At 40.5% G+C, this 27,138-nt stretch overlaps 1 protein-coding gene across 1 annotated transcript in view; it reads right to left on the bottom strand.

Annotated features, from left to right (window-relative positions):
* Positions 1-1,077: 1,077 nt before the first annotated feature.
* Positions 1,078-27,138, bottom strand: part of EYA2 (EYA transcriptional coactivator and phosphatase 2) — a 167,064-nt gene continuing 141,003 nt past the window's right edge. The window contains exons 12-15 of the mRNA XM_044663808.1: positions 26,360-26,474; positions 25,518-25,639; positions 24,445-24,545; positions 1,078-1,935 (exon numbers count right to left, since the gene is read on the bottom strand). Of these exons, the coding sequence (XP_044519743.1) occupies positions 1,855-1,935; positions 24,445-24,545; positions 25,518-25,639; positions 26,360-26,474 (419 nt within the window). The 3' untranslated portion in view covers positions 1,078-1,854. The remainder of the gene's footprint in view (positions 1,936-24,444; positions 24,546-25,517; positions 25,640-26,359; positions 26,475-27,138) is intronic.

Genomic DNA, 27,138 nt, shown 5'->3' with positions numbered 1-27,138 from the left:
GAGAAGGAGCTTCATTGCATTGGTAATGCATCTCACTTGAGACCTTGTGAGCCCTTTTCTGCCATCCACTATTCTTATTCCTTATCCCTACTTGGGCACAAGCTTAAAATTTTAAAGTTAAAATGCAAACTGCTCTTTTAGTCATTCAATAAACATAAACCAAACTTTTCCAGAGAGCTGATTCTGGCAATGGGATGGTGGGGAGAAAAAAGATAGGACAGAGAGGGCAGTAGGCACCAAGGCAGTTTGTGTCTACTTCCTAATCTTGCCATGGCTGGCTCTTATTCTCTCCAGCCAAGTGAAAAATCCCAAGCTCAGTTTGAAAGAACATCTGGATCAGGGAATCCATGTGCCAAGGGATTAGTGCTAAGGCTATCGCAGGGTGCCTTTCTTATTTATTTATTTACTTTAAACCTCTTTCTGTCTTAGTAACAACAGAAGGGTAAGAGCTAGGTATTTGGAGTTAAGTGACTTGCCCAAGGTCACACAATTAGGAAGTGGCTGAGGCCAATATAAGGTTGCTTTCTATGCTAGCCCTCCATACCCAGGACTCACTGAGCTCAAAGCTCTTGCATTTCCATGAACACCAAACAATTGGCTCCCCTTTCCCATGACTCTTGCCAATGGAGAGCTTCCACCATTGTTTTAAGCTGGTATCAAGATCCCATAGACCAGCAATGGTGAACCTTTTAAAGAGGGAGTGCCCAAACTACAACCCTTATGCCACATGTGAGCCCCCCGCCTTACCCCAGACAGGGGAGGGAGGAAGCTCTCCCATTGGGCTGCTAGGCAGAGGGGCAGATGAAGTGAGGCATGTCCTCAGGAGCAGTGGAGAGGGGGAGAGGAGCAGCCCCTTCTGGCACACATGCCATAGGTTTGCTAACATGAACATAGACCAAAGTTCTACCGGGTCCCCCTGTGGGTCAACAGTAGTCAGGCAGATCTCGGGGTTCCCAAGGATCTCTGCATCCCTGAAACATTCTTCATCAAAATAAACTTCTACCTGGGTGTACCTGTGAACTCAGGTCTGGAGAAGGAACAAAGTTGTTACTCCTACCTCAAAATGTAAACGTGGTTTTATTCAATGCCTTTTAGTCTCACAAGGTACAGCTTCCCCTCACCTTCTTCCTCCCTCCCCCCAACCCCAAAACAAGATGGCCACATAAGGCACCGTGCACTGTTCACACGCCATCAGGAGGCTTTCCCAAGAACAAAAATAAGCTCTAGGTCTTCTTGATGACCCTGAATGTCCTCACTTACTAATGTACAAAATGTGATTGTCCCTCAGAGTACAACTTGAAGAAGAGATCTCTTTAAGTTAGATCTGTAAGCCCCCACCCCCTCCCCAACCCCATCCCAATGACAGAGTTTAAAAATAAAACCAGCAACAAGGAAATCCGCCATCACAGGTAGAGCATAATACCAGAGTAATGAGATTAGTTCATAAATTAAAAAAAAAACAACAACCAGCCTGCCCACTCTTCCTCATATCAATGATTTCTTGTTTCCCTTCAGTGAGTCCTGTGGGAGGTCCCGGTCAATGAACCTCTACAAGGTCTGGGCCACATCCCTGCTCCCTACTCCCATCCCCAAAGTCAGCCCTTCCCCAGCTGCCTCCTCAAGGGCTCTCAGTTCAACCTTTGAGATGTAGCTTTATTTCCTCCTGCCAGAGGACCTTGGCTCCCAAGTTAGTGGCCCCAATATTAGGGTGACTGCTCAGTCTCTGCCTTCCAGGTCCTTAAAGTCTGAAGCAGGGAGGCAGGAAGGAAAAAGACAGTGCTGTGCAGGAGCATGGGTGGGAACTGTCCAGCCAAGCTCAGGCCCACTCCAGGGTAGAACCTCCCTGTGGCTCTGCTATAAATACTCCAGCTCCAGGGCATGCCTCAGGGCCTCCAGGTCTGCGTGGCATGAGATTCTCCAGAAGGGCATGTTGTGCTGCAAAAGAATGACAGAAAAGTACCTTTCTTTAGTACGTTCTATATTATGGAATAGGAGCAGGCAAGATCATCTCCACTGTGCAGGTGAGCAAACAGAAGGGAACTGAATTGTTGAAGATCCAGACCTGAATCTAGGTCTTTTGTCTCTAATTCCAAGGTTCTTTCTGCCACAAAATAGTCCACACCCAGAAAATGTTACTCTTCTGACTCTACTTTAGGCCTTTAACAGCCTTGCTCAATGTTTGAAGGAATTGGAAAGGAACATTCTTTCTAGATCTACAAGAACTAGACACAGTAGTCCAGGTGTGAATACACCATCATTTAGTATGAAATTGGATTCCCAAAACATTTTGGTAGCCTTTCAATCCCTCATTAACTCTGGAATATTGTCATTTCTATAGCTCCTTCTTTGTGCTAAGCACACTTACAAATATTTTGTTTGATCCTCATAATAACCCTGAAAATCAGGTGTTATTACTATCCCCATTTTACAGTTGAAGAAATGGAGACATTTAGAGGTTGAATGATTTGCTTAAGATCACATAGCTAGTAAATCAGGGGTCAGCAACGTATGGCTCTTGACCATATCTGGCTTCACCTCCCGACCTGCCAGTCCTGGCAGAGCCCCAGGATGTGCCCCAGGAGGCCCTTCAGCCCTGGCCCCATATTCCAGCGCCTTCTGCCTCCATCCTCCTCCTTCTGCAGGCGTTTTTGGCTCTCACGGCCAAAAAGGTTGCCGACCGTTTAGTAAAGTGTCTGAGGCTGGATTTTTAACTAGGGTCTTTTCTACGCCAGACCCAATAATCAAATAGACTTCTTATTGATGGCACCAGCTGCCTCCATGAAGGAGGAAGTAGTCAGTGTTGGAGAGGATGCCAAGAGATTTGGTATCTCTGGGAGGAAGCTAGTTTTCCATGAGCACCAGAGAATGGAAGGAAAATGAGAAAAAAGATTTATAGGATCATTAGATGTCTGTTAAGAAGAGAGTCCCTTTACAGAGGTTAGGGAAGGAGAAGACTAAGGCTGGCCTGGACAGGAATAAGAACAACATGGGGAGAATAACAGGAGAAAGCAGCTTTTTTTCTTGGGCACAAGTGATTCTTAGTCACAGGGATCACAGGAATAGGACAGAAGAATTTGTTCACCATAGCACATGGGGTGTACCAAAGAGAGAGAAGCTAAATTAGTTCCAAAGGTCTAATTAGAATGGTAAATAAGCAAGTTCCTCTGTAGATCTCAGATCCTAACTTTGGTTTAAAGCAGTGATGGGCAAACTTTTTAAAGAGGGGCACCTACTTTACAACTTAGAACCTTAGTTACTAGTAGGCACTGAGAAGATAAGTGACTTGTCCAGGGTCACACAGCCAATATGTGTTTGAGCAGGAGTCCTTCATTTGAGGTCTGGGGACATATTTCAAGGGATCTACAAATCTGTTTTTTGTTTTTAATTGTGATAGAGAATTGGATTTCTGGAGCAAAATTTACTAAGATAAGAAAAGAAATCTACAGACCTTGCTCAAATTTGTCTTCAAACAACTATAAAAACTCCTCAAAACAAATTTTGGAGCAGCAGAACCAATAGGGTAAAACAATTCTCTAGCCCAAAACAACACAGAAAGTAAGCAGGAATGATCTGTTTTACTGGGGCAAAAGAGGAGCATAAACTAGTATAGATAGTGTCCTGGCACTCCTCATAGAACTCCAGACCCTCCTCCTGCCACAGGCCTGCAGGTACCTGGATCCACCTGGTTCTTGTCTCCAGCAGAGACTAGCAGGCATCCCCATGTATATTGAGGAGCAGGTCCCAGCACAAGAAACTTGGGATAGTGTCCACTCCACCCAAGGAACAGGCTAGAAAAATGAGCACCAGACAAAGAAGAAACCTGACCATAAAAAAATCCTTTAAGAGTACAACTATGTCAAAATGTACACATGCAAAATCCCAAAGGAAAATGTGAAATAAGAATAGGCCAAAAAAACAATTCTTGGAGGAGATCAGAAAGGATTGTTTTAAAAAATGAGAGAATTAGAAGAAAAATGGAAAAAAGACATGAGAAAGATGCAAGAGAATCATGAAGAAAGAGTCAACAACTTGGTAAAGGAATCACAAAAAAAAGGAAAAAAATATAAAAATCCACTGAAAGAAAACAACTCCCTAAAAAAACAGAAACAACCAAATAGAAAGAGAAGCACAAGAATTCACCAAAGTTAACTCCTTAAAAAGTAAAATTGGTTAATGGAAAGGAGATACAAAAGTTCAATCAAGATAATAATTCCCTAAAAATTAGAATTGGGCTTGTGGAGCTAATGACTCCATGAGACATCAAGAAACAATGATGTAAAAATCAAAAAGATGAAAAAAATTGAAGAAAATGTAAAATGTCCCACTGGAAAAACACCTACCTGGAAAACAAATCCAAGAGACATAATCTAAGAAATGTTAGACTATTGGGAAGTTATGATTAAAAAAAAGCCAGGACATCTTGTTACAAGAAATTATCAAGGAAAACTGCCCTGATATTCTTTTTTTTTTTAAACCCTTACCTTCCATCTTGGAGTCAATACTGTGTACTGGCTCCAAGGCAGAAGAGTGGTAAGGGTAAGCAATGGGGGTCAAGTGACTTGCCCAGGGTCACACAGCTGGGAAGTGTCTGAGGCCAGATTTGAACCTAGTACCTCCCATCTCTAGGCCTGGCTCTCAATCCACTGAACTACCCAGCTGCCCCCACCTGATATTCTTAAATAAGAGGGGAAAACAAATTGGAAGAATCCAATGTTCACCTCCTGGAAGGGATCACTAAATAAAAACTCCTGGGAATATTATAGCCAAATTCCAGGACTTCTAGGCTAAGGAGAAATACTGTAAGCAGCCAGAAAAAACAATTTAAATATTGTGAAATCACTCTCAGGATTACACAGGACGTAGCAATTTCTTCATTAAAGGATTAGAGGGCTTGGTATATGACATTCTGGAAGGCAAAGGAGCTAGGACTACAATCAAGACTAGTGAAACTGAGTGTATTACTTCAGGGGGGAAAATAGATAATGAAATATAGGACTTTCAAGCATTCAAGGGGATAGCAGGGTGGATTAAAAACCAGAATCCTACAATATGCTGTTTACAAAAAACACATCTGAAGCCGGGAGAAACACAGAGAGTAAACATAAGAGACTAGAGCTGGACTTCTGGTTAAGATGGTGGCAGAGTAAGGAGCAGCTGCTCGATCTCTCCTAACCAAAGCATAAAGGACTCCTCAAGGGGACATAAAAATGAACCCAGACGAACGAAGGAACCCCATAAGAGGGCGCAGCATTGAAGGTATGCAGAATTGGGGCATTTCCACACTATAAAGGGGTGAAACAGCTCTCACTAAAACGCGAGAGGAAGAAGCCCCTCCCCACCCCCCCACATAGCGCCAAGGCCAACGTACAAGAGTGAAAACAGGATTGGGGCAATCAGTAAATCACTAGCAGCCCCAGGGCTTGTACCTGTGAGCTGCCAGACGTGGGACCCCAAGTGGCTGGGGGGACGCACGGACTTTCCTGAGCATATACTCGGGTGAAGGCTCTGCCCCGGGTGCGAAGAAAGATTGCTAATGCAGGGACTTTCTTGAGCATATATGAGGGTGAAGGCTCTGCCCCAGGCGGAATAAAGAACTCTAACGCAGGGACTTTCCATAGCGTCTTGCAGGGGTGAAGGCTCTGCCCCAGGCGCGGGTGAAGGCTCTGCCCAGGGTGTGAATAAAGATCTATAAAGCAGGGACTTTCCGGAGCGTATGCGCCTGTGAAGGCAGTGCCCTAGGCGTGAATAAAGATTTCCAGTACAGGCTAGGACATCTAGTGAGGACCCGGTGCAGACAGGAGTGAGGCTATGGAAGCAGCCCCCAAGACCGCTGAAGGAGCCTCGGGCAGAGGGGCAGACCGGGGACTACCAGGAGGCCTGACCCCGAGGACAAGAAGACCAGAGCCATCGGAAGCTTAGAAAGCGCAGGCAGACCCTGAATGTGAAGACAAAGCTGAAAAGGGGCGGGGCTAATAATGGCAAGCCTTAGGGAAGCCCAGAAGAAAGATTACCAAGAAAAACTCTGGAACACTGGACAACTTTTACACAGAGAAAATCCAGACAACAGAGGAGGACAAGCAAATAACCAAACCTCCCCCCAAAAATGAAAGCTGGTCACAAGCTATTGAAGAGTTCAAAAATGAGATGTTGAGGAAGATGGAAGAAATCTGGCAAGAAAATAACAGTTTAAAAGGCAGAATTTCGCAATTGGAAAGTGAGGCAAGTCAACTGAAGACCAGAAATGACCAGAATGAAAAGGAAAACCAAAAGATTATAGCTGAAAACCAGTCCTTAAAGGCTAGAATCGAACAATTAGAAGCCAATGATCTCTCAAGACAACAAGAACAAATAAAACAAAGTCAAAAGACTGATAAAATAGAAGGAAACATGAAATATCTCAATGAGAAAGTGACAGACCAAGAAAACCGGGCTAGAAGAGACAATTTGAGAATCATTGGTCTTCCAGAAAAGGCAGAAATTAATAGAAACTTGGACTCCATACTTAAAGAAATTATTCAGCAAAATTGTCCTGAAGTTCTACAACAAGAGGGTAATATAGACATTGAAAGGATCCATATATCACCCTCTACACTGGACCCAGAAAAGTCAACACCAAGGAATATAATAGCCAAATTCAAGAGCTTTCAAGTAAAAGAAAAAAATCTTGCAAGAAGCCAGAAAGAGACAATTCAAATATCAAGGAGCACCAATAAGGATCACACAGGATCTGGCAGCCTCCACGCTAAAAGACCGCAAGGCTTGGAATACGATATTCAGAAAGGCAAGAGAGCTGGGCCTTCAGCCACAAATCAACTACCCATTGAAACTGACTATATACTTCCAGGGGAAAGTATGGGCATTCAACAAAATTGAAGATTTCCAAGTTTTTGCACAAAAGAGACCAGGACTAAATGGAAAGTTTGATACCCAACCACAAAAATCAAGAGAAACATGAAAAGGTAAATAAGAAACAGGGAAAAGAAAGAAAACTCATAATCTTTTAAACTTGACTCTTTAAGGGCTTAAGATCTAATTATCTGTATTACTAGGTGGAGAAATGCTATGTATAATTCTCTGTAGTGAACTCTATTCACTATTATAATATTCACTATTATAGCAACCAGAAGAATAATTCATAGGGAGAGGACAGGATACTAAAGGGTCTAAGATGACATGGGGGATGGGAAAGAGGGGGGGAATAGTAGGGGACACAAAGAAAAATCTGAGTAAATAAGAAAAATAGGATATTCTATTACACACAAAGAGGGCATGGGAAGGGGAGGGGATAAATACTATCATTAGAAGGAGAGGAAGAGAGCATTAAAAGGTAATAATCAAACCTTACTCTCAGTGTAATCAACCAGGAGAGGGAAGAGTAGCTTTATTATCCATTGGGATAAAAAAACTCTATCTAACCCTACTGAGAAAGTCAGAAGGGATAAACCAAAGGGAGCAGGGGAGTGGGGAGGTCAAAAAAGGGAGGGGAGAAGAAGGGGGAGGGAACTCATTAGGCCTTTAAAAAACAAAAAGAGGGGAATAAAGGGAGGGGGCAGAAAGGGAAGTCAATCAAGGGAGGGATAAGGGATACTGGCTCAAAGCAAACCACTGGTTTAAAAGAAAATAGTGTAAGAAGAAGGGGTGGGTCTAGGGGAGGATAAAAAAATGTCAGTGAATGCACAACTAACAATTGTAACTCTGAATGTGAATGGGATGAACTTGCTCATAAAACAGAAGCAAATAGCAGAGTGGATCAGAAACCAAAATCCTACCATATGTTGTCTACAAGAAACACATATGAGGCGGGTAGACACACACAAGTTCAAGGTTAAGGGCATGAGCAAAATCTTTTGGGCATCAAATGAGAAAAAGAAGGCAGGAGTGGCTATTATGATCTCTGACAAAGCCAAAGTAAAAATAGATATGATTAAAAAAGACAGGGAAGGTCATTACATCCTGATTAAAGGCAGTATAAACAATGAGGAAATAACACTTCTCAATATATATGCACCAAGTGGTATAGCATCCAAATTCATAAAGGAGAAACTGGCAGAGCTCAAGAAGGAAATAGATAGTAAAACCATAATAGTGGGAGATCTAAATATTCCTCTTGCAGATCTAGATAAATCAAACCAAAAAATAAATAAGAGGTAAGAGAGGTGAATGAAGTCCTAGAAAAATTAGATTTAATTGATATGTGGAGAAAAATAAATAGGGACAAAAAGGAATACACCTTCTTTTCAGCTGCACATGGTTCATTTACAAAGATTGACCATTAATAGGGCATAGAATCATTGCAAACAAATGCAAAAGAGCAGATATAATAAATGTAACCTTCTCAGATCATAATGCAATAAAATAATAATTAGTAAGGGCACCTGGACAGGCAAATCAAAAACTAATTGGAAATTAAACAATATGATTCTCCAAAACCAATTCGTTAAAGAAGAAATCAAAGAAACAATCAACAATTTCATTGAAGAGAATGACAATAATGAGACATCCTACCAAACTCTATGGGATGAAGCCAAGGCAGTACTCAGGGGGAAATTTATATCCTTGAGTGCGTATATTAACAACTTAAGGAGGGCAGAGATTAATGAATTGGGTATGCAACTCAAAAAATTAGAAAGCGAGCAAATTAAAAATCCCCAGATGAAAACTAAATTAGAAATACTAAAAATTAAGGGAGAAATTAATAAAATCGAAAGTAAAAGAACTATTGAATTAATAAATAAGACTAGAAGCTGGTACTTTGAAAAAACAGATAAAATAGAAAAAGTACTGGTCAATCTAATAAAAAAAAGGAAAGAAGAAAACCAAATTGACAGTATTAAAGATGAAAAGGGAGACCTCACCTCTAATGAAGGGGAAATTAAGGCAATCATTAAGAACTATTTCGCCCAATTATATGGCAACAAATATAATAATTTAGGAGAGATGGATGAATATTTACAAAAATATAAATTGCCTACATTAACGGCAGAAGAAATAGAATACCTAAATAATCCCATATCAGAAATAGAAATTGAACAAGCCATCAAAGAACTCCCTAAGAAAAAATTGCCAGGACCTGATGGATTCACAGGTGAATTCTATCAGACATTCAAAGAGCAACTAATCCCAATACTATACAAATTATTTGATATGATAAGCAAAGAAAGAGTCCTACCAAATTCCTTTTATGACACAAATATGGTACTGATCCCAAAGCCAGGCAGACCAAAAACAGAGAAAGAAAACTATAGACCAATCTCCCTAATGGACATAGATGCAAAAATCTTAAATAGAATACTAGCAAAGAGACTCCAGCAAGTAATTAAGAAGATCATCCACCATGATCAAGTGGGATTTATACCAGGAATGCAAGGATGGTTCAACATTAGGAAAACCATCCACATAGTTGACCATATCAACAGTCTAACAAATAAAAACCACATGATTATCTCAATAGATGCTGAAAAAGCCTTTGACAAAATACAGCATCCATTCCTATTGAAAACATTGAAAAGTATAGGAATAGAAGGACCCTTCCTAAAAATAATAAACAGTATATACCTAAAGCCATCAACAAGCATTTTATGTAATGGGGATAAATTAGAAGCCTTCTCAATAAGATCAGGAGTGAAACAAGGATGCCCATTATCACCTCTATTATTCAACATAGTACTAGAAACACTAGTAATAGCAATTAGAGAAGAAAAAGAAATTGAAGGTATCAAAATAGGCAATGAGGAGACTAAGCTATCACTATTTGCAGATGATATGATGGTATACTTAAAAAATCCTAGAGAATCAACTAAGAAGCTAGTAGAAATAATCAACAACTTTAGCAAGGTTGCAGGATACAAATAAATCATCAGCATTTCTATATATTTCCAACACATTAGAGCAGCAAGAGGTAGAAAGAGAAACACCCTAGACAATATAAAATACTTGGGAATCTATCTACCAAAACAAACACAGCTATTATAAGAAAACAACTACAAAACACTTTCTAAACAAATAAAACTGGATCTCAACAACTGGAAAGCCATTAATTGTTCATGGGTAGGACGAACTAACATAATAAAAATGAACATTCTACCCAAATTAATTTATCTATTTAGCGCCATACCTATCAAATTACCAAAAAACTTCTTTACTGAATTAGGAAAAACTATAACAAATTTCATTTGGAATAACAAAAGATCAAGAATATCAAGGGAAATAATGAAAAAAAATGTGAAGGAAGGGGGCCTAGCAGTACCAGATATTAAACTATACTATAAAGCAGCAGTCATCAAAACAATATGGTACTGGCTAAGAGATATAAGGGAGGATCAGTGGAATAGACTTAGGGTTAATGATGTCAGCAAGACAGTGTATGATAAACCCAAAGAGCCCAACTTTTGGGACATGAATCCACTATTTGACAAAAACTGCTGGGAAATTTAGAAAACAATATGGGAGAGATTAAGCTTAGATAAACATCTCACACCCTACACAAAGATAAATTCAGAATGGGTGAATGACCTCAATATAAAGAGGGAAACTATAAATAAGCTAAGTGAACACAAAATAGTATACCTATCAGATCTCTGGGAAAGGAAAGATTTTAAAACCAAGCAAGAGTTAGAGAAAATTACAAAATGTAAATTAAATGGTTTTGACTATATCAAGCTAAAAAGCTTTTGTACAAACAAAAACAATGTAGTCAAAATCAGAAGGGAAACAACAAATTGGGAAAAAATCTTTATAACAAAAAACTCTGATGGGGTCTAATTACTCAAATATACAAGGAGTTAAATCAATTGTATAAAAAATCAAGCCACTCTCCAATTGAAAAATGGGCAAGAGACATGAATAGGCAATTCTCAGGTAAAGAAATAAAAAGTATCAATAAGCACATGAGAAAGTGTTCTAAATCTCTAATAATTAGAGAAATGCAAATCAAAACAACTCTGAAGTACCTCCTCATACCTAGCAGATTGGCTAAAATGAAAGAAGGGGAGAGTAATGAATGCTGGAGTGGATGTGGCAAAATTGGGACATTAATGCATTGCTGGTGGAGTTGTGAAATGATCTAACCATTGTGGCTGGCAATTTGGAATTATGCTCAAAGGGCTATAAAAGACTGCCTACCCTTTGATCCAGCCATACCATTGCTGGGTTTGTACCGCAAAGAGATCATAGATAAACAGACTTGTACGAAAATATTTATAGTTGCACTTTTTGTAGTGGCAAAAAACTGGAAAATGAGGGGATGCCCTTCAATTGGGGAAAGACTGAACAAATTGTGGAATATGCTGGTGATGGAATACTATTGTGCTAAAAGGAATAATAAACTGGAGGAGTTCCAGGTGAACTGGAAAGACCTCCAGGAACTGATGCAGAGGGAAAGGAGCAGAGCCAGAAGAACACTGTACACAGAGACTGATATACTATGGTAAAATCGAATGTAATGGACTTTTGTACCAGCAGCAATGCAATGACACAAGACAGCTCTGAGGGATGTATGGTAAAGAATGCTACCCACATTCAGAGGAAGATCTGCAGGAGAGGAAACATAGAAGATAAACAATTGCTTGAATGCATGGGCTGAGGCGGACATGATTAGGGATATAGACTCGAAAACGACCACACCAATGCAACTAACAAAAATTTGGAAATAGGCCCTGAACAAGGACACAAGTCACAACCAGTGGAAATGTGCGTTGGCCATGGGTGGGGGGAGAGTGGGGGGTGAAGGGGAAAGTAGGGGTATGAAGCATGTAAACAGGTCAAAAATGAATATTAATAAATGTTTAAAAAAAATAAGAGACTAGAGCTGAAGTAAAAAATAAAAACAAAACAAAATAGAGGCAGCAATCATGTCCTTAGAAAAAGCTAAATTAAAAATAGATCTAATTAAAGGAGTCAAGGAAAATACATCTTGATAAAAAGTGCCATAGATAATGAAGAAATACTAATACAAAACATATACTCACCAAATGGTATAGCATCCAAAATTTTAAATGAGAAATCAAATAAGCTACAAGAGGAAATATAGTAGACTAGTGGGGGATCTCAACTTTCCTCTCAAAACTATATAAATCTAACCAAAAAATGACACTGAAAATTAATTGGAAACTAAATAATTTAATCCTAAAAAGAATGAAATAAAAGAACAAATCACAGCAACAATCAATAATTTAATTAAAGAGAATGACAATGAGACAACATACCAAATTTTATAGGATATAACCAAAGTAGCACCAAGGGGGAAATTTATATCTCTAAATGCATATGATGTGAAAACTGAAAGAGCAGATTGATGAATTGGAGATGTAACTAAAAAAACTTTAAAATAAAGAACAAATTAAAAATCTCCAATTAAACACCAAATTGGAAATCCTGAAAATTAAAGAAGAGATTAATAAAATTGAAAGTAAGAAAACTATTAAAATAATAAATACTACTAGAGGTTGGTTTATAGAAAAAACCAATAAAATAAACAAACCATTGGTTAACTTGATTTTTATAAAAGAGAAAACCAAATTACCAGTATAAAAAAACAAGAAGGATGAACTCACTATCTATGAAAAGGAATAAAAGCAATTACTAGGAGATATTTTTACTAATTTATTATTTGCTAATAAATCTGACAACTAAGCAAAATGGATAAATATTTGCAAAAATATAAATCGCCCAGATTAAAAGAAGAAGAAATAGAATACTTAAATAACTCCATCTCAGAAAAAGAAATTGAACAAGCCATCAATGAACTCCCTAAGGAAAAAAACCCTTGGACAAATTGCACCTAAATTCTAATAAATATTTAAAGAACAATTAATTCCAATAATTTATAAACTATCTTGAAATTTTGGAAAAGAAAAAGCCCTACAAAATTCCTTTTATGATGCAAATACAGTGCTGATCCCTAAACAAGGAAGAACAAAAACATAGAAATAATACTATAGACCAGCAATGGTGAAGTATTGACACGCAAGCCTGGGGAGGGGTGGTGGGGAATGTGTTGGGGTAAAGGGGGGCACTTCTCTGTTCTCCCTCTTCCCAGGGCCTGAGGACATTTTCTTGCATGCCCTACCCCTCTGTCCAGCTGCCCAAAGTGAGCACTTTCTCCCTCTGCTCTCTGGGGTAATGCAGGGGGTGGGGGTCACAGGCAGCTTGAAGTTGTAGTTTCGGCACATGAACTTAAAAACCTTTGCCAACATTGCTAAAGACTAATTTCCCTAAAGAATATTGATGCAAAGATCTTAAGTAAATTTTAGCATGGAGATTACAGTAAAATACCACAAAGATCACACACTATGACCAGGTGGGATTTATACCAGGAATACAGGTTTGGTTTAGTATTAGGAAAACTATCAACATAATTGGCCACACTAATAACAAAACCAACAGAAATCATATGCTTATCTCAAGAGATACAGAAAAGACTTTTGACAAAATATAATACCCAATTCTATAAAAAACATTAGAGAGCATAGAAATAAAGGAAACTTTCCTAAAAATGATAAATATAAAATAAATGATAAAATCATCAGCAAGTATATGTAATGGGGATAGGCTAGAATCCTTTTCAATAAGATCAGGGTGAAGCAAAGGATCACCACTATTATTCAATATTTGCACTAGAAATGTTAGCTCTAGTAATAAGTGAAGAAAAAATAGAAGAAATTAGAATAGGCAACAAGGAAAATAAACTATCACTCTTTGCAAATGATATGATGGTATGCTTATAGAATTCTAGAGATCAAACTAAAAAGCTAATTTATAATTAACAATTTTAGCAAAGTTCCAGGATATAAAACAAATCCACGTAAATCATCAGTATTTCTATACATTACCAACAATGTACAACAGCAAGAGATGGGAAGAGATATTCCATTTAAAATAACTGAAGAAAATATAAAATACCTGGGGATCTACTTGCCAATTCAAACCTAGGAATTATACAAATGCAATTACAAAACACTTCTCACACAAAGAAAGTCAGATCTTAAAACACCTGGAGAAACACTAATTGCTCATGGGTAGCATGAGCCAATATAATAAAAATGACAATTCTACCCAAATTGATTTACTTATTCAGTGCTATACTAATCAAACTACTAAAAATTACTTCATAGAACTAGAAAAAATAATGATAAATTTCATCTAGAAGAACAAAAGGTAAAAAATATCAAGGGAATTAATGGAAAAAAAATTGAAAGAAGGTGGCCTAGCTGTATCAGATCTCAAATTGTATTATAAAGCAGTAATCATCAAAAGAATCTAGAAGTGGCTAAGAAATAATAGTAGTGGATCAATGGAATAGATTAGGTACATAATAGACAGCAGTAAAAGACCATACTAATCTACTGTTTGATAAACCCAAAGATACAAGAGTTTGGGACCAGAATTCATTATTTGAAAAAAACTACTGGGAAAACTGGAAAACATTTAGCAGAAACTTGGGAAAGACCAACATCTGACATCTTATATCAAGATAAAGTCAAAATGGATAGATGATTTAGATGGAAAGGGTAATATAATAAGCAAATTAGAACATGGAATCGTTTACCTGTCAAATCTATGGACAAGAATAGAATTTGTGAAAACAAGAGAAGGAGAACATTATAGAATATAATTTTGATTACATTGTAATAAAAATATTTTATACAAACAAAACCAATGTAACCAAGATAGGAAGGAAAACAGAAAACTAGGAAAAAAAATTTTACACACAGTATCTCTGTCATAGGTCTCATTTCTTAAAAATATAGAGAACAGAGTCAAATTTTATAAGATCATAAGTTGATAAATGGTCAAAGGATATGAAAAGGCAGTTTTCAGATAAAGAAATCAAAGCAATCTACGATCATATAAAAATGCTCTAAACCACTATTAGTTAGAGAAAATCAAAGTAAAACAACTCGGAGGTACCACTTCACGCTTCACGGATTGGTGAATATGACAGAAAAGGAAAATAATAAATGTTGGAGGGGATGTAGGGAAATTGGGACCATGGAACCTTTCTGCCTGTCTCGTAGCTGAAACTTTCTAAATTTGTTGTTTTCCTGCATTCAAATGTGAGTTCCTTGAGAGCAGGATCCAACTTAAGGTTCTCTTTGTCTACTCTAGCACTTAGCACAATGCTTTACACATAGTAAGTGCCTCATAAATGCTTTTTCATCCATCCATCTGTTCATTCATTGATTATATACCACATGCTCTCCAGCCTCCTCTCTTTTCTATCACTCATGGATTTACTATTAGTCAATCTGGACAGACTTTCACAGAGGGGCACAAAATGACGTCTTGTTTTCAGAAGGAGATACACAGTGAAGAGGATGAGAAGCTCAGGGCGTGTGTGTTTGCATGTGTGTGTTTTGCAGGGCAGAAGGGAGGAACTTAAATAATTAATGCAGCTGTATAGCCAAATGCCCAAGGAAGGGCTGGGTAACAGAGGATTTAGAGGAGTGAGAGAGAGATCATCCCTGCCTTCAAGGAGCTTGTGACTCTAGGTGGGTCTCTCCTTTCTAATGTCCCCAGTTTCTGACACATAGATCTTGGATTGTCATCATTCTGGGTCCAGCCAGAAATCTGCAAGGAACTGGAAATATCCCAGACACGAAGATGGCCGGAGCTGCTGCCTGAAAGAGTCCTCTGGTTATTCCCTTCCTTCTGCCACGTGAAAAGAGAACATCACCATCAATATTACTGATGATATTAATGATAATAATAATAGAAGAAATTAGGATAAGAGCAGGGGGGGCACCTGTAATCCTGACTGAAAACAAAGACAGGAGGGTTAGCTCACCACACAGCTTATACCAAGCAAGCTGCTGGCCAGCCCCTGGGGACCGATGGACAGATGGAGCCTCTGGTCATGCCAATTATTCCCACAGCCAGCCTGCTGCATTCTGAGCCAATGGGGGAGGGGAAAGAAAGCATTCAGGCATCATCACCCTCCCTAGAGTCCTCCTTAAAACTTCCCCAAAAGAGGGAATTTATTTTTTTCACACACACACAAAATTTTTTTGGGGCTAGAGTTGGCAGAGGGGGAGAGGGAAGCAGTGGGGCTGAACAAACTCCTGGGCCTGAGAAGTGACAGGTTTTAGGTGATGGGCTGGAGGCTATCCGGAGGAAGGCAACCAGAATGGGGAGAGAGATGGAAATGAAGGCACATTCGGATCTTGGATTAGATGACTTCTAAAAACCCTCATGGGTCTAAATCTGTGATTTTCTGATCAAAGAACCAAGGGTGTTCAATTCGGAGAACAGAAACCTTAGGAGAGTTTTCTCAGAGGAAGTTTCTGTTTTATTCTCAGAGAGGGGAAGGAATAAGCAACAGTAGGGGAGAGGAAATTATAGGGAGAGATTTTTCAAGTTGATATAAGGAAAAACTTTTAAATAACTGCTGCTCTTCCAAAGTGGAATTTTCTATTTTAACTAGGTTAAACTAAAATTTTAAGCCTTTAATGGGAAGGGACCTTGTTTTGTAGTTTCCTGTTAGTACCTCCTTTCAAAGAGTGGCCAATGTTTAATAGCACGCATTGTTTGGGAAGTACTTCCTTCAGGATAACTCTATGAGGTCTGTGGAATAACGATTCCCATTTTGCAGTTGGAGAAATTAAGGTTCAAGACAGGTGAGATGATTTGTTCAACCTCCCACTGCTAAATATGCAGCTGAGCTATGGGCTCTGACCCAGCCCTCCATTCTCCATTGTGTATGTGATTTTTTTAGCCTTTATCTTCCATCTTAGAATCAATATTGGATATTGGTTCTAAGCCAGAAGAGCAATAAGGGCTGGGCAATGGGGGTTAAGTGACTTGTCACACAGCTAAGAAGTGTCTGATTCCAGATTTGAACCCAGGACCTCCTGTCTCTGGGTCTGGCTCTCTATTTACTGAGTCACCCAGCTGCCCCTCATGTCCATTGTTTTTCTCACTGACACCATTCTTGCGCTTTGAGGGGCACAATGAATAGAGTGCAGGGCCTGGAATAAGAAAGAACTGAGTTCAAATCTAGCCTCAGACACTTATTAGCTGTATGACCCTGGGCAAATCACCTAACCTCTGCCTGCTTCAGTTTCCTCAACTGAAGATAATAGCACCTACCCCAAAGGAGCAAACTTTGATGCACTACTTTATTATTATTAATGACTTCCTCATCCCCAGAACAATTCGAGCAAGAGGCTGGATGGGCAATGGTCAGGATGCTGAAGATGTGATTTGTTCTCCAAGTTCCAAAGGTGGGTTAGTTGATCTCTAAGTCCCTTCAAACTCCAAAGTTCTTTATCTTTCACCAAGCAATAACGCAAAGAGTGATGGATGAGGAACGAGAGGACTTGGCTTTGAATCCTGTCCCTTACTAGATGGATGAAGAGGGGCAAATCCCATCACTTTTATGCTGTTCAAGTATTATCTTTTTTTTTTTGTTTTTTTGGTCATTGTTCAGTAATGGCTGACTCTTAATGATCCCACACAGGGTTTTCTTGGGGTTTGCCATTTCCTTCTCCAGCTTGTTTTTCAGAAGAGGAAACTGAGGCAAACAGCATTAATTGATTTAACAGTCACACTAGGGTCACAAAGCTAGTAAATGTCTGATTTAAATTCAGATCTTTCTGATTCTAGGCACAGGGCTTTATCCACCACACCACCTGGCTACCCTTTTATATTTTATAAAATTAGGGCTGGACTCTGGGAGCTTTAACAATCTTCCTAGATTTAAATCTGAATCTATTATCCCTCAGGCAGTGGTAGTACATAAAATCTGGGGAGACCTGTGGTCTCATTTCCAACAGAAAGCCCCCATTAAGAGCCTGCATGTTTTCCAATACTGCTGATAACCTTGGTTCAGTTTGCAGAAATAAGAAATAAGAAATCCTTCTCCCTGGAGGGGCCAGCATGAGGGTGACAACTGCACCCCGGCCTCATCCAGACCCTTCCTGTTTGAGCGGTGACTTAACTCTACAATAATCGGATAAGTCCAGGGAATGCTGCGGATGATGACGAACCATGCACTTATTAACTGCTACCCCCCTTACCTCACTGCACCGTGTCTCATTAAATCTGGGGAAATGGCTTATGTGAGCTGAGAGGCCTCAAGAGGCCTGTGGCAAGTGGAAGTGTGTGCTTATGTATGTTAACATGCAGAGCTACAAACACATCTAAATGAAGGAAAACACAGAAACTGAAAAACAAGTGGTACACATATTACCCGGAACCTGGCTGTTTGGGGGAAGCCTCTGGCTTGGGACCCATCTGAGTAATAAATAAAATAACTAATAAATGCTAATCCTTTTCCTTTGATGAATCTCCCCCATAGAAAGGAAGAGAGAGAGAGAGAGAGAGAGAGAGAGAGAGTGTGTGAGCAACAAAGACTAGAATGGTTTAAGGTCTGAGGGGCAGTTTGGAGGAAGGGGTTCTCTTTCCTCCAACCCCATGGAAAAACATTGACCAAGGTTTGGCCAAGGTGACAGTCTTTCTAGTGTCACAAGATGGCCCAGGGAAGGTATTCTTGGATATTAAAAAAAAGTTCTGAGTGATTAGTGGTGGGCGAGAAAGGGGAGAAAGGGGAAAGGGTCACAATTTCAATTTCTATTTAATTCTAATTTCTTTGTATTCTATATAAATTAAATTATTAATTTAACTCTAATTTCTGATTGTCTGATTTCTGTTAGCCAAGGACAATCTTCCTGGTTACAGCAACCTTCACCTCTACAGGGAAAATGATTATTTCTTGTCTTTTTTTTTCCCCTACACATCTACACTGAGCTGGAACTCTTTGAACTTTGTGGATGGGCCAGACAGTGGCCTGAAACAAGGTAAATGGGGGTCTTCCTTCCCAGGTGCCCTTTTGAGCTAGGAAATGGAGGTGACAAGCTGATTTTTTGGAAAAGGGCAGTCAGGACATTGGTCTTCTGAGCTGAACATCTCTTCCCCTCATATCTACAATAAAATCCAACGATGCCTTTCTATGGAACATTATTCAAAGTCTAATAAATTCAAGTAGGCAGCTGGATGATGAAATGGATAGAGAACTGAGGTTGGAGTCAGGGAGCTTTATCTTCTTGATTTCAAAGCCAGTCCCAGACTCTTACAGCTATATGACCGTGGACAAGTTACTTAATCCTGGTTGCCTCAGTGTCTTAATCTGTAAAACGAGCTGAAGAAGGAAATGGCAAATCACTCCAGTATCTTTGACAGGAAAATCCCAAATGGCACCATGAAGAGTCAGACATGACTGAAATGTCCAAAAAAGAACAATAACCACCTTATTGAGTGTGATGTCCCTCTTTGGAGAGAATGGCAGTAGATGCCAAGAAAATCCGAGTGGGAAAGGGTCAAATATGACAAATAAATTCAAGTAGATTCTAGATGAAACCAAACACCTTTCCAGTAAATATCATCCATGGTGGTCTCAGTGCTATGTTAGAGATGTATAAACATTATGCTCCATTTCCCATCTCCATGCTTTTGCATCCCCTCATACCTAGGATATCATCCTTCCTTACTTCCGCCTGTTAGCCCAGCTCCAAGGCTACCCTCTAGAAGAGGCTTTTCCTATCCCTCGCTTCCCCCAATTCTCATAATTATTTTGTACCCACTTGAATCAATTGCTAAATTTATTTTAATTTTCACATTTTAATTAATTAGTTAATTTAGAATATTTTTTCATGGTTACACGATTCATGTTCTTTCCCCTAATTGCCAAATTTATTAATAAATGCTTGCTCATTGGTTGCTGAGACCTATTAATTTGGCTAAGGTCAAGGGGGGATCCATCCTGGATTTGGATTGCAGCCCTCATTCTGTCTTCTCCCAAAGTTATATCTTAGTGATGGTGGGCTGATATGGTTATGTTTAGGTAGAAATTACAATCCCACTCTCCTCTAGGAGGGCACTGTGCTTTAGTTGGTGTATAGACAGCTGGTCTCAGAACCAGGAAGACCTAGGTTTTAGTCTCACTTTTGACACATACTGGCTGTGTAACCCTGGACAAATGAACTATTTAATTTCTCAGTGCTTCAAGCAACTCTCTTAAGACCGTAATAGTTGCTGGGAAGGTACCAATCTAGCAGAGGGAGTTTCCTTGTCTTGGTGTCCCTTCCTACCAGAGAAATCACAGGTCCAGTCCTTATCCTGTTTCTCCTCTCCAGAGCCTCCCAGGGCAAACAAATATGAAAAGGGTGAATGTTGACAAGTCTTTCATCCTCCTCTGTTCTCTTTCTCTCTCCCATCCCAAGCATCAGCTCCTTCATTAAGAACTGACCAGGCAATCTATTAAATGGTCAGTTCTGTGCTCTTTGCCCTCTAGTCCAAGCTGACAGCTCTCCTCCTGGCTCCTCCAGAAAAACTACAATTCACCAATTGCAGGCAGTGAACACAGCTCCACTACACACGGCTCTAAATGGAGACCTAGTTAAGTTTTCTTTCTCTCAGTCAGTCCCTCCCCATTTGGAGACTCAATTTCTTTTTTTTTTTTTGGTTGTTGTTGGGGGTAGGGGTGTGAGTCAAGTGGGGGGGGGACAGCAAAGAGGATGGGAAAGGCCCCTTCCTCCACAGCCTTGGTTCCTAGGCTTGATGGCTGCTGACCTCAGCTAGATTTATCACTTGTGGAGAGGAGGAGAAAAATGACCCACTAAAATTGAGATATTATCAACACTGTCAGCAGAAACATTGCAAGGCTCTCTTCCCTTCCTCATATTTTACACAGCTCAGGTGTACAGCAGCCTGAACTAATGACTCCCATCAATCACAAGGCCATGGCAGCCCCTTGCAAGTAGCATTTCCTGCTAATGGGGCAGAGCACTTCATTTGAAAGGCCATGGAAGTAAAGAGGGCTCTAGGTAAACCCCTGGTTCTACTGGCCTGCAGGATTTGCCTCCTGCTAGCAGGTGGGGTCTTGATGCTGGCTCTGAAACCCAGCTTTGGGACCAACTACTCTGTTTCCAGAATGTAAGAGGAGAGAGAGAAAGAAAAAGGGAAGGATTGGTGGGAGAGAGACAGAAAGAAAGAGAGAGACAGACAGACAGACAAAGAGAGACAGATTTGGAAAGGCCTGTGAAAGAATCCCCCTCTCAAGCATTTCACTTCTTTCCCCTCTTCAAGGCTAACCTCTCCAACCTAAATTATACACAACTCATCCCAAAGGCCAAACATAACCCTTCCTTCTTGGTTAGAGCAGCCCAGAACTTTCTCCCTTGATGGGGATTTTGAGAAGCCAGAAGCACCAGGAAATGAACTCCAAAGTTTCATAACATGCCCTCAATAGCCGCAGTCTCTCTAAAGGACCCACTACTAAAGGATTTAACTAGTTTGGGAGTTCTTATATAGATTTTAAGGAAGTTGTGAGCTTGAATGGGAAAAAATGTTTTTATTTTTATTAACTCTGTAATGCTGTATACTTTATTTTATACATTTAAATATAAACATTATTCAGAGAAGCTCCAAGAAAGAGGTCCCTGACCCACACAAAAGGAAGAGAATCCTTGCTTGTTCTAGACTCTCTTGCAGATTTTCATTCCTTACTGCCTTTTAAAAAAACCTTATATTCTGTCTTAGCATCAATTTTAAAATAGAAGAGCAGCAAGGACTAGGCAATGGGGGTTAAGTATTTACCCAAGGCCAAACAGTTATGAACTGTCTGAGGCCATTTGAACTCAGAACCTCCCATCTTCAGACCCGGTCTTCTATCCATTTTCTTTTCATCAAATGCCATGAAATTCTCTTAGCACCCAAGTTTCTTGGGGGGAAGATTTCTTACTTTTGTATTTGTAATCCTAGGGTTGGGCTGAGATGCTTAATGAATGTGTTTTAACTGACTGATGTAATTAAAGCTTCTGCTTCCAAAGCTAACTATCCTCTTGACTCTGCTTATGATGGGGGCTACCCTGGCCACATACAGCCTTAATACAGTTATTCCAGGGGGCCTCTGAACCAAGCTCTTTCCTTCTGAAGCAGTTAGATAGATAGCACTATGGATAGGGTTCTGGGATTAGAGTCAGGAAGACCCTGAATTCAAATCATGACTCATATAATTATTAGTTGTGTGACCTTGAACAATTCATGGATCTTTTCAGAACCTCCTTCTCCTTCTTTGTAAAAAGGGGTTAATAATCCCTTTATTACCTACTGCAGCGGGTTATTGGGGAGAAAGTGCTATAGATGGGTGATATATTGGGCAATAATAATAATAGCCACATTTCTATAAGGCTTTAAGGCATGCAAAGGACTTCACAAATATTATCCCTACAACAATTTTGGGAGGTAGATGCGACTATTATTTTACCAATGAGGAAACTGAGGCTGAAAGAGATTAAGTGACTCGTCTCTGGAAAAGGTCACTCAACTAGTGTCTGAGGTCAGATTTGAGCTTGGGTCTTACTGACTCCCAGCTGCCTAAGGAGGGTAGAACTAGGAGCCATGCTATAAGGGAAGGGAGTCACGATGCAGAATGGCTTTTGTAGAGAACACTGGATTGGGAGACTGATGACCTGGGTTTCTTTCTCAGTTCTACTACTCATGACCAGAGGTAGCCAAGTTGCTTCACCTTTCTGGGCCTCCATCTGGAAAAAGGTTTTAGAACAGATAAACGATTAAGGTCCCTGTCTGGTTCTAAACCACAGGAACATAAATTTGGAGTTGAAAAGGACCTGTGTGGCCATCCATTCCAATGTCCCCCCATGGTATGGATAAGAAACTGAGGCCAATCAGGGCAAAATGGCTTGCCCGGCATTCTTTGTTGTTTTTCAGCCATGTCTCACTCTTTTGTGACCCATGGATCACAGCATACCAATCCTGTCAATGGGGTATTCTTTGGCAGAGATATTAGAGAAGCTTGCCATTTCTATTTCCAGTGCAGTAAGGCAAACAGAGGTTAAGTAGCTTGCCTGGGCTCACGTAAATATTAAGGGCTGAAGATTGGATTTGAACTCAGGACTTCCTGACTCCAGGCCCAGTGCTCTATCCACTGAGCCACCTAGATGCCACCAGCCTGAGCTACTACACAGGTTGTAAGTAGCAGAAATGGAATCTGATTATCCCAAGGTATTACACACTTCACCCTCAAAGGGAGACAGGGCCCTAGGCTGGATGCTCTGAGACCTGCACTGTTCCTTCTTTTGTTGAGTCAGGGGAAGGCAGAGGCTTTGAGACAGAAAATATTCTGGACCTCTATGTTTCCATCCGAGCACATATGGGCTTGTGAAAAGTTGTCCAGCTCAAGAATGGGGTTGCCCCGGTTCTTAGGTGTGTGCAAGGGATTGCCTAGATGAGGGAGAGGGGTAGGTGCATCCCCATGAATTGCAGGCTCTGTTTCTTACACCTGGACAGTCTCTTTACAAGACCCAATTCTGTATTCCCAGTTTCTCCTGAGTACAGGCCCCTCTAGGGTATGCAAAGAGTAATTTCTTGTTTGGGGTTTCCTTTACTTCAATAAACTGCCCATTGGGGGAAGCAGAGACTTGAAGCTAAAAAACAAGCAGGCCTTGCCATTAAGCTCCATGGCATTGGCAGGAATATTTCCCAGCCCTGACTCGGGTAGGGGGAGGGAGAGTGGGAGGCTCGGGTGGAATGACTGAGACCCTGGGAATTCAGCTGTCGTTCTTTCCTTCTAAGAACTCCGCAGCCCCCCATGTCTCCCCTACTTGGTAGTCTGAGATCACAGAAATGGGATTTTACTTTTTCACGAGCTTAATGCCGTCTTTATTAACTGGGAACAGTCCCTGAAACATGTGATATATGAAAAGGAAGCCCACCCCCAACAAAGCAGAGCTGGGCTCTAGGGGGAGGCATTCTTCAACCAACCCAGCAGTTATCAGGGGAGGTGGCGGCCAGTGGCCTGGAGAAGGGATTTAGAATAGGAAATTACTCAGGATGCTTCTACGATTTACAAATGGGAAAAGGGTGGTGAGCCAAGAGCCTGGGAAAGAGAGATCCAAACCATTCCTGAGCCGGAGGAAGTCAGTGCAGTGAATGAAGTCTGATCCCATAACCAAAGCAAAAAACCAACCAAACAAAAACCATATATACAGGCTCACCTATGATCAGGTATAGATAGCATTGGAAGGGACACAGAGCGTGGCCTTTCTCATTTTACAAGTGAAGAAACCGATATATGGTTTGCGGGATACGCAAAGAGTTTAAGTGACTTGCTTCAGATCATGCAGTTAGTAAGTTACAACAAATCCAGGTTGTTTTACTTAAAATCCTGATTTCTTTCCACTATACAATACCGTCTACCACCTTCCCCTTCAATCTCTCTCTCTCTCTCTCTCTCTCTCTCTCTCTCTCTCTCTCTCTCTCTCTCTCTCTCACACACACACACACACACACACACACACTTTGTGTGACCATAAATGTTACTTGTCCCTCTCTCCCTCTCTTTCTGCTCCAACCTTAATCTTTCTTTTTCCTACTTTTTTACACACTCACACACACCCCTGGAGGGAAGCAATAATAGTCCTGAAATACCTTCTTTGCTCCTTGTTCTTCTTCCACACCATCTCCTATTACAATATAGACTGCTTTCCTTCCAAACCTCTGCATTATCCTTTCAAAGCAGCTCTCTTTTCCTGCAGATAAAGAAGTCACCATTAGTGAGGACATTTGTACCAAGAGGCCTTTTCCTTTGCCTCCCCTAGGAGATAGCTATTTCCTCGATGTCTGGGAGGGCCAGGATGGGTCATCTCATATGGTGAATCTACTACAGCTGGGGCCTATTTCACTCTGCACCTGCTGGCTTGGTGTAGGAGAAAGCACATGGGGCTTGAGTTCTAGTCAGGAGATCTTGATTCTAGTCTCAACTCTGCAGCTGGACTCATTGTGTGACCTTAGGCAAGGCATTCGGTTCTCTTTGCCCTAAAATGAGGCAGCTGGAGTTGATCAATGTCTAAGGTACTTTACCCAAGATGCCGGTCTTAGCCTGAGTCAGCAGAGTGGGCTGAAAGGTAGGTCTCCTGAATTCCTTTCTCAGGCCAGACACTGACCAGATTAATCATCTCACCTTGGTTTTCTTGGCTCCATAAGTGGACAACTCCTAGTCCCTGTTTTCTTCATTCTGGTCAGTGAACTGTTCCCCCAAATCTGCTCTGACTACAAGTTAATAACCAATGGGCCAAATTTTATTTTTGAATACTTACAAATAAATCCCCTAGACCAGGGGTCGGCAACATATGGCTTTCGAGTCATATCTGGCTCTTTTGAGGGCCAGATATACTCTTTCTGCAGGAGCCATAAAGTCCATTGTTTTTCAGATGCTGTTACAGGAGGGCACACTGTGAGCACTCTACGGCTCTCACGAAATTACATTTTAAAAAATGTGGCGTTTATGGCTCTCACGGCCAAAAAGGTTGCCAACCCCTGCCCGAACAGAATCACAGACCTTAATTTTTGCCTCAACGCTATTGTTTCCATAGACCAGTCTTGTGTTCTCCAGTTTAGGTTTCTCTCTGTCTTGTCCCTTTCTCTTCCCACCTGTGTGATGTGATTTTGATCTGCCTACAATCTCTGTCACCGAGTGGTCCTAACTTCACAACCGCTCTGACCTGTCTTTGTTGCACTGTAGATGTTCTCAATAGGGAAGACTGTGCCCAATCCATAGAGCAAGACTTTAGCTAGGGCAGGGATGAGTTGAGTGGTGGTAACCAGTACATTGACACAATTAGGCCTGGAAAACAAACAGAAAGGGGGTTAAAAAAAACCAAACAAACAAAATCAAAGGGATTGAGGCTGGGTTATTGTCTCCTGAAACAACAGATTAGGGTGGGGAAGGTAGAGAAGGTGCATGGCACTCTGAAGAAGTATCTCTAAATATGAGGTCAGAAAATAGCCTGCTTAACATAGGGCCATGTTTGGGGGTGTGCTGGAGCCAGCTTGTATTGGCTTGAGAAAGAGGAGTTATTATATATTTAATGAGCATTGGCACTCTGGAAATCAGCAAAAGTTACACATCAGGGCTTGATTTATTATTTTGTTGACTGTCAAGACTTAGGAAAATGTTAATAATGAAGATCAAACTTAAAAACGAGTCATAGGTAACTCTTTTTTTGGAGAACTGGTTGTTAGAACATTTACCTGGATATCCCTGGTTAGTCTAACACTAAGAATATTTCAGTTCTTCCTGACATAAAGGAATTTCATGAATGGGATATCATCTTCCACTCTGGTAACCTGTCTTCGCAAGCTGAGGGGCAGCTAAGAAAATTAATTGTCCAATAGCCAACCCTTTGGGATGAATGTCTCTAAATCTTGTTATTTCTAGGTTCTTACACATTCAGTTGATCAAACTGTAATCTGGTAGCTGCCTTCCTTTGCTCTGAGTGGACACAAAGCTCAGTGGACACAAAGAACAGAGTAAGTCCTGTGGTCATTTTCCCACTGTACTTACCGGGAATGTATTAAATTCAGTGCCTTGAGAGCGTGCGTCAGCCAGAGGTCTGTCAAGGCCTCAAGTTCTGCTCTTAGCTGAAGCCAAGTTTCTCTTTTGGGAGCCCCTATCAAACCTACGGGCAAGGGAAACAAAGACACTGATACCATTAATCATCTTGGGGGATCCCCAGGTGTTCACTGGGGCAAAGGGAAATAGAATGAAGAAATTAGGCTGAAAAAAAACCCCCTAAAACCAACAACCCAAGATTCTTTCAAGCTTTATAGTTCTAAGATTCTATCAGTCTACCACGGATGCTTTGAGACTCCAAGTGAATTCTCTCATATTGGAGTCCACTGGGATGATGATGCTTCTTTCTCCCTCTGGCCAGATGTACATCTCCTCTATGTAGAGGTTCTCAACCCTCATGATTCTCTGGGACCTTGTAACTTTCTAGAGAGCCACAGGATTTTGGAGTGAGAAGGACCCTCACAGTTAAGTGCCTCTCCATTCCCCTATTTTACAGATGATGAAACAGGTTCAAGAGGTGCAGTGCTTTCAAGGTCACATAATGAGTTTTGTGGTAGATATAGGAGTAAAAAAAAAATCCAGGAGCTCCTCATTTCAAATCTAGAGCTCTTGTCACTCTATTATACTGTAATAGCTAGACTGACTAAGCTTCTACAAGGCAGAAGCCAAATATAATAGAGATTTACATACCCTTTCCTTTTACTGAAGATCTCTCTCTCTCTCTCTCTCTCTCTCTCTCTCTCTCTCTCTCTCTCTCTCTCTCTCTCTCT

The sequence above is a fragment of the Gracilinanus agilis genome, chromosome 2 (assembly GCF_016433145.1).
Source record: "Gracilinanus agilis isolate LMUSP501 chromosome 2, AgileGrace, whole genome shotgun sequence".
NCBI classification, from domain to species: Eukaryota; Metazoa; Chordata; class Mammalia; order Didelphimorphia; family Didelphidae; genus Gracilinanus; species Gracilinanus agilis.
Note: the sequence above shows the minus strand (reverse complement) of the source record. Positions and strands in the feature narration are given on the sequence as shown.